At 42.9% G+C, this 8,170-nt stretch overlaps 1 protein-coding gene across 1 annotated transcript; it reads left to right on the top strand.

Moving 5' to 3' along the window:
* Positions 1–7,240: 7,240 nt before the first annotated feature.
* On the top strand, positions 7,241–7,587 carry LOC110202720 (protein FAM78B). Its single transcript, XM_020979005.2, has one exon. It carries the CDS (start codon positions 7,321–7,323, stop codon positions 7,585–7,587), a length of 267 nt encoding a protein of 88 aa, XP_020834664.2. The 5' UTR covers positions 7,241–7,320.
* The last annotated feature ends 583 nt before the right edge of the window (positions 7,588–8,170 follow it).

The following is an 8,170-nucleotide window of genomic DNA, read 5'->3' on the forward strand; positions in this document are numbered from 1 at the left end:
CTAAGAGCACCAACTGCTGTGACTGTGTCTTTAAGTAGAGATTCATAGGAACAGGCAGCAGTGGATTAGAAACACAAAAGAGTGTAGAGTGTGGCTTTCATGGTACAAACGGAAGGACTCTGTCACATACAAAAATCACATCAAAAGCATTGTTACGACAGGGTAGTTGTGCTACAGACTGAATTTTTTAAACTCTCACAAAGTTATTCAAAAGGAAAGATTACAGTGAGGGAGATCTTGTCAATAGAGTAAATTCTATTTCTTGGTGACTAGTGCAGATAACACTCAAAATTAAGTAAAAGCCTTAAATACAAAGGGCAATACTTAAATTCAAGTAGTCATACAGGAACAAAGGAAGAGGGGAGGAGGGAAGGAAGAGGGGAAATAGAGACAAGAGAGGAAAGGAGAGGATAAAGAAGAGGGAGAAACCAGGTATTTTAGGTCTCAGGATTGCAAATATGTAACCCCTAATGTTAGGAGGACAGGGAAATAATAACTGGTGTTTATATAGCACTTAAAGGTTTGTAAAGTGCTTTGTGAGTATTATATCATTTGATCCTTACAACAACTTTAGTAAGTATGTGCTTTTATTAATTCTATAGTGGCAGCTAGGTGCCGTAGTGCATAAAATGTTGGACCTGAAGTTAGGAAGGTTTTTGAGTTCAAATCCTGCCTCAGACACTTACTAGCAGTGACTCTGGACAAATCACTTAACCTCAGTTTCCTCTCTGTAAAATGGGGAAAACAATAGTGCTCACCTACCAGGATTTGTGACAGGATCAAGTGAAATAATACTTGTAAAGCACTTCGCAAACTTTAAAGCACTATACAAATACTACCTAGTGTTACTATTTTTCAGATGAGGAAACTGAGGCTGAAAGAAGGCAAGTGACTTGCCCAGGTCAATCAGCTGTTAAATGTCTGAAGTAGAGTTTGAATTCAGTTCTTCCTGATTCTAGGTACAACACTGTCTACCTAGTTGCTTTCATGTTAATGTTTATGAGGGGAAAAGTAAGCTTAATTTGTATAGTTATGTTTTGGAGGACATAATTTGAGCTATAAAACACATCCAAATCCTCTCCCCAAAGGGCTGTTTTAGTGTGGTTCTGCTGTATACAACAAGGTCATGATTTAAGTTTGTACAATATAAACACAGGCTTCTTTATTCCATCCTGCAGCCTCTGCCTGCTTTCTGCTAAAGGATGTTAAGGACATGAAAGCCTATAAAGTCTTAGTTCTTGTCATCAGGAAATGAAAGAACTCATTTATTTATCTAAAAACTTAAGGTTTGAGAGGCAACTGAAATAGAGAAGATAACAAGAGTTGCCTCTCCTTGAATACTTCCTTTCTTTGTTCAGCAACTGGAAAATGATAACCATCAAAGTCAGAATTCTGGGATATGTGATGCTATTGAACAGATGAGAAAGGCATTATAACAAAGATCCAAGATTTCATCTCCATTGGTCTTAGCACAGTTGGAGAGGTCAAGCAATTGAGATGTGAAGAGCAGAAAAAGTACTGCCGTGTCCCTATAGGCCCAAGGAGCACATCAGCCTCTTTGCCATGTGGGACTGCCTTTCAGGACATTTAATCAAGTGAAAACAGGGCTTCCATTTCTGGGTGTTTTCACATTAGTTCTTCACCATTTTGCAAGAGAACAGAAATTATGTATAAAAGACAAGGAAGAAAGAGAAGGATAAGATTTGAGTTGTGACAGAAAAGCTTGATTATCATATTATAGTTTGGGGTTCCCAAGTATCTCTTTTATACACACACACACACACACACACACACACACACACACACACACTTACATACATACACATATATACACACTTGTGTGTATATATGTGTATGTATGTATGTATGTATGTATTAGAGAGCTCTGCTAGTGTACTAACCTTCATGGAGAGAGACCCTATACAATGGGTAGCACACGTGTGTTTTACACACACACACACACACACACACACACACACACACACACACTTATCTAAAGAGAATTTGATTAGTGGGGTTAGAAGTTGCCTATGGCTGAAAAGATTTTGAAGTTTTGTCTCCAGACCCAACGTTGAAGACCAAATAGGAGAAGATTCAGAAATAAACATATCATACCCATTGGCAGGATCCTGAGTATATGAGGGTGATGGAAACAATGATTATCCTGCCACCTGACTCTATAAAAGGGAAAAATGGAGAGAAAAAAATATTACCAGTATAGCTGGAGATTATCACATAAATATTTAAAGCACAATTATAAAAGGAAAAATTCTTTATAAGGAAAGACTGGTATTTTTAAAAATAAATTATCCAACAAGTATTTATTAAGCACCTACTACATGCCAGGACCTGCAGTGGATGCTGGAGATACAAAGGGGGAAATGAAACACTTTTTACTCTCAAGGTGCTTTCTATTGGGGAGACAACACATACACAACATACTCAGAGACAGCACTTAGCACATTGCCTGGCACATAGTAGGTGCTTAATAAATGCTTATTGACTATGTAAATGAAAACAACACTAGCAGGCATCAGAATTCAGATTACATTCAATTTCCTTTTTCTCAGAGAACTAATGATGAAAGGCTGAAATTTTAAATACAAGTAAGTAGTTGCATCAACTACCTAAGCTGGAATTGATTGTTTGTCACCATTTATAAGTCTTAGCAAGTTAGAATAGGCCTTTGCTGGGCAAGATATAGGTAAGATATACACTGTCTACATGGCACCCAGAGGATGAATGTCCAAGGTGAATGGGAAAGGAAGAAAGAGAATGGAATATAAGTTTGATATGGAATAATCCTATTAATATAGTAGAGAAGGAAGTGCCCCTGGAATGCAGGGCAGATAAAGAACAGTTATGGTCAACATCCCAGAGAGTGAATCACCTTCCCTTCCAGGCTGGAGCAACCTTCAGTAAAGCACACAAACAAGTTAAAGCAGAGGTTCCACTCATGATGTTTGCAAATATCACCATTCAGCAAGAGGAGAATAATTATGCATAAAATATCACTTAAATTCTGGATGATAGGATCCTAAAAGTTCTCAACAATCTAAAATGTTGGTATGAATCTGATAAGATTAATTTAAAAGAGATAAATTTGAAGTCTTACATTTGAATTTTTTTAAAAAATCAGCTTCACAAAACAGGAAAGGTATGGCTACATAAAAGTTCATTTGAAAAAGATCTAGATCTTAGTGGACCATAAGCTTGATATGAGTCAATGCTGAACTATCAGAGCTAAGAAAGCTATCAAAACCCTAAATTGCATTTACAGACTCATGTAAGCCAGAATGTGGGATGTCTACTATACTCTACTTAGAACACGGAGTATCATGTTCGATTCTGGATGCTGAATTTTATGAAAGACATTAACAATCTGAGAAATGGCCACAGAATAGCCACCAGGTTGGTGAAGAGCAACAGTTTGTCATATGAGAAGTAAAACAACTGAGGAGCATTAATAGGGAGAAAAGATGATTTAAGGGAGGCCTGATAGATGTCTCCAAATGTTTTAAGAGCTGTTGTGATGAAGAGGAATCGACAAGTAGAACTGATTAGTAGAAGTTGAGTAAGACAGATTTAGTCTTGATATAAGGAAAAAACCTCCCTAACAATTAGAATTATCCAAAAGTAGAATGGACTGCCTCAGAATGTAATGGGTTCTACCCTAGCCTTCAAGCAAATCTGAAACCACTTATTGCAGACATCACTTTCATTCAGTTATGGATAGGATTCAACGGCCTCTGAATTCCCTTCCAGTGCTGATACTGTATGAAATATAAGAAGGCAGATTTGTGTTGTAGCTGGGCAGCTGCATTAAAGTAGCTTGGATTTACCAAGTGTCTACCCTTTCCTATGAACTTTAGTGTATTCTGATGATGTTCCAACCTTCATTGAGGAAAGTAAGATGATCTAGCTTGTATGTCCTTCTTGTCTCTATATGATAGGATTGAAATGTCACTGTGGATTTGAGATACAGCTAGCACCATTTTGGAATAATTTGTGTGCATTTTTGTTCATCAAATACCATGTACCTGCTTATCACTGTCAGTGACTATTCTTACTATCAGGTCATGGAAGTTATTAACTTAAATCACAATGACTGGGTAATACATTAATTAAAGCTGTAGAAAACTAAATTCAGAGAAGACTTCAATAGGACTATTTGTTTTAAAATTATGTTATGTATTTATCACAGTTGAGATTGGTCAATACCCACATCATTGTATAAGGAAAAGCTTTATTGTAATTGCTAAATTAAGCTAATGTTGTTTACAGCATGCTACAGTAGAAAGAACACTAGGCTTGGAGTAAAAATATAACCCTCATCAGTAAAATGGGTCTAACATATTTGTACTACACAAAAGGGGTCAAACATGTGGTGTTTTTGTTACAATGGGGCCTGTAACTCTTCCCAGTTCTACTTGAACCAAATTTAAAATGTAATTGAAAAATAGTTAATAAGTAAAACCCACAATAGAACATAGACAATATTAATATATAGTTTTCTAAATCAATAATGAAGCTTGCAGGAATCCTTATGTATGGTGGCTCTTGTTTCTATTTGAGTTTGACACCATTTCACTACACTACTGACCTACCTCACAGGATTATCATGAGATAAGTGCTTGTAGATATTGTAATAAGTACTATGTAACTATGAGCTATTAGCATTTCACAGTAGGGGGCTTAACTCAGAAAATGTTGTCAAGTGCACATTTCTCTGATAGAGACAAAAGACATTCCAAAGAAATATGTAGCCTTCAGAAGAAACGTGTAAAAAATAAAATTTACAACAAATGTATTTTCTAATTGTTCTTCACCACTCCAAACATTATTAACACAATAAAATTGATCATCCTTAAAATATATATACAATGTAGAATAATTGCCATGAAAGTTTCCATGGGTTAGTTTTTGATGGAGTACCTCATTGTCCTATGACTAGTCAGGAATGTGTAACCTCCAAAAACCTCAAGAAATCTGCTGAATATTCTGGTCCATTTATCAATAGAGAGATGCTGCACAATGAGTAGGCTATGGACATTCAAAGAGCAGACATGAATCAAATACAGTTCTCAGAACTCAGGGTAACCCTAGCCCTGGTTTCTAAAAATTGTGTGTGGTCTCTTTGTTAAAAGATTTTTTTGAGGAGGAAAATGTTCAGCTACAAAAAAAAGAAGAAAAAAGTCTAAGTCTAAATGGGGGCTGAGCTAACAGAAGAGTAAAAATGGAGTTCTCCTTTCAATTAAATACTGACATATTTTACTTATACATTACTTTAAATTTTAGGATGCTTTCTTGTGGTACTGATGTCTGCTACAGGTCTCTTTACAAAATAATGTCTTTACAAAGAAAAGATAAAAGAAAAGCACACTTTTTACAAACCAGAAAGCCCATTTAAGAAGAGAGAGTTTGTGTTTTTCAATGCTATTTCTGATGTATATATTTCAACCTTCTCTGATATGCTGAGAAAACAGACCCTTTTTACTAATGGAGACAATAGGCATTATTAACATTGTTAATATTGTTATTTTAATGCAAAGGGGTAATTATAGGATTTCAGTCAATCTTTGGGGGAAATTATTTCAGAATTAATGTTCTAGAAAATCTTAACTAATCTCTGACATTCAGCCAATAAGTAATTGAGTACCTACTATATGTCATGCATCGTTCGAAGCTGGGGATATACAAAGAAAGGCAAAAGGACAGTCCCTGCTCTCAAAGAGCTCACAGTCTAATGGAAGAGACCTGAAAATCAATAATATCCAAACAAGCTATATACAGGATAAAGGGAAGATAATCGATACAGGGAAAGCACTAGCATAATCCTGTCCTATCACAGTCTTTTCTGCCCTATTCACTCAAATCCTCCTAGCCCCTCCTCCCCTCTCCCTTAGGCTTCCGCACCGGCTGAACTAGTCTTCCTTCAGAACCATGGCCAGCTCTCTGACCCTTTAGACTCACGGTTCTTCCAGCACCATGGCCAGCTCTCTACCCCGCCCGTCGGAGCAGCGCAAACGCCCACGCGGCACCCTTCCATCCCCGCCCCCTCCAATCACCTCCACCTGCCACAGCCCCGCCCTCCTCCTCCTCCACCACCCACCCGGCCCCCTCCCACGTGCAGCGCCCCACCCGGCAGCCAGTGGCCCTTTAAACCAACACACAACAGAGCCACACACGCCGACGGTATCCGGGGAGGGACATAACTCGTGGCACCTAGCCAGCTCGGTCCCTGGAATGCGTTTCACAACCTTACCTCCCCCACCACACACGCAAACACGCGCGCACACATACCTCCCCCGCCACACACACGTGCACACCCGCACACATATCTTCCCCTGTGAACACACACACACACACACACACACACACACACACACACACACACACACACACACACCTCCCTCACCACACACACACATACGCCCGCCCCCAGCCCCATCTCTTTCCCCGTAGCGTTTCCTGGGCCGGGTTAGCACCAGCTGGAGTGTGATGACCAGAGCCGCACAGTTGCAAAGGGCGCCAGCTCCGACCACCGCTCCCTCCAGCCCCTTCTCTCTCTCTCTCTCTCTCTCTCTCTCTCTCTCTCTCTCTGGCAGCTGCTGAGTGCCTTCATTGCACATGGGGGGCAGCAGCGGTGCAGAGGTGGAGGCAGCGGCGGCTGCAGCCGCTGCTGAGGAAGCATATCGGGCGCCGCTGCTGCAGCAGCCACCGCCGCCGCCCTACCCCCGGCTTCCTACTGCTGCTACCACGGCCGCCGCCACCGCAGCGGCTGCCTACTCTTTTTCGAGGGGCGGGGGTCTCCGGCCAGGGGAGGGCACAACTCAACTCCACGCCTCTTCCCACCCCTCCCGGCCCAGGGCCAAGGTGCTGAAGCAGGCAGGGGCGCCAGCCTCCTCGGAAGAGCTAGTCCTCCCCGCGCCCAGCCCGGGAGGAGGAGGAGGAGGAGGAGAAAGAGGAGGAGAAGGGCGGTGTGGGAGGGGGCGGGAGTCCAGGCAGCTCGGACCCCGAAGCAGGAGCAGCAGCATCAAGAGGGGGAGGAGGGAGGAGGAGCAGGGCTTCCCTATAGGATGCCGGGCGGCGGCGGCGGCTGCTCCCTCCTCCTCGTGCGCTGATCAGCTGGCGGGGAGACGCCGTGCCCGGCTTGGGGAGGGGTGCAATTCGGGGTGTGGGTGGGCGGGCGGGGGGGGAGGGGGAGGGTGGGTGGGAGTTAGCATGCCAGTGTGACGGGTTCCCCCCAGTGCCTGCCCCGGCCCCAGCGCTGCCCCGCGCTACGCCGCGCCGGGGCTGGTGCCGGCACTGGGTAGCAGGATGGGCTGTATCCAGAGCATCACCTGCAAGGCGCGGATCCGGCGGGAGAACATCGTGGTATACGATGTTTGCGCCACCATCGACCAGTGCCCCACGCTTATCGAGGAAAGCTCGCCCATCGTCTTGCGGTACAAGACCCCTTACTTCAAAGCCTCGGCCCGGGTGGTCATGCCCCCCATCCCCCGCAACGAGACCTGGGTAGTAGGCTGGATTCAAGCCTGCAACCAGATGGAGTTCTTCAACACGTACAGCGACCTGGGCATGTAAGCGAACATAAAAAGGAGAGAGAGAGAAAATTACTAACAAAATTCTCTCTCTCTCTCTCTCTCTCTCTCTCTCTCTCTCTCTCTCTCTCTCTCTCTCTCTCTCTCTCTCTCTCTCTCTCTCTCTCTCTCTCTCTCTCTCTCTCTCTCTCTCTCCCCCCCCCCCATTCTCTTTCTAATCTTCCCTGCCGCCTCCTTTCCGCACCTCCCTCGTTCCTCTGCTTTTGTTTCAGTGACAGGGTGTGTAGGGAGGATCAGAGACGCATTTTATTATTTTTTAAAACACGTAAAATCAAGTGAAATCGTGCAGAACAGAAGGGAAAGGGGAAGGCGGGGTCAGAAAAAGAGAGAAGCGCTTTCGTGTTGCCCTGGCGGGCTTGTTTGAAACGCGGTTACCATTCTTTGCGGGTGTTGCTCTCGTTTCTTCTCTGAATCATTTGGGACTAATGCAGAAAGTGTTGGGGGAAAGAGGTGTCTAAAACATCAAATACTTGACCTCTCAGCACAAAATTCGACAGAAGGAGGAATGAGGTTATGATTCTCTGTGTTTTGTAATTTGGAGCTATAAGAGAAAGTGATTAGTCTTC

The sequence above is a fragment of the Phascolarctos cinereus genome, unplaced genomic scaffold (assembly GCF_003287225.1).
Source record: "Phascolarctos cinereus isolate Bilbo 61053 unplaced genomic scaffold, phaCin_HiC Scaffold_5;HRSCAF=322, whole genome shotgun sequence".
NCBI classification, from domain to species: domain Eukaryota; kingdom Metazoa; phylum Chordata; class Mammalia; order Diprotodontia; family Phascolarctidae; genus Phascolarctos; species Phascolarctos cinereus.

Bases quoted from the DNA above. Each gene is read 5' to 3' on its own strand.
- LOC110202720 (XM_020979005.2), top strand. From the start codon at position 7,321: ATGGGCTGTATCCAGAGCATCACCTGCAAGGCGCGGATCCGGCGGGAG.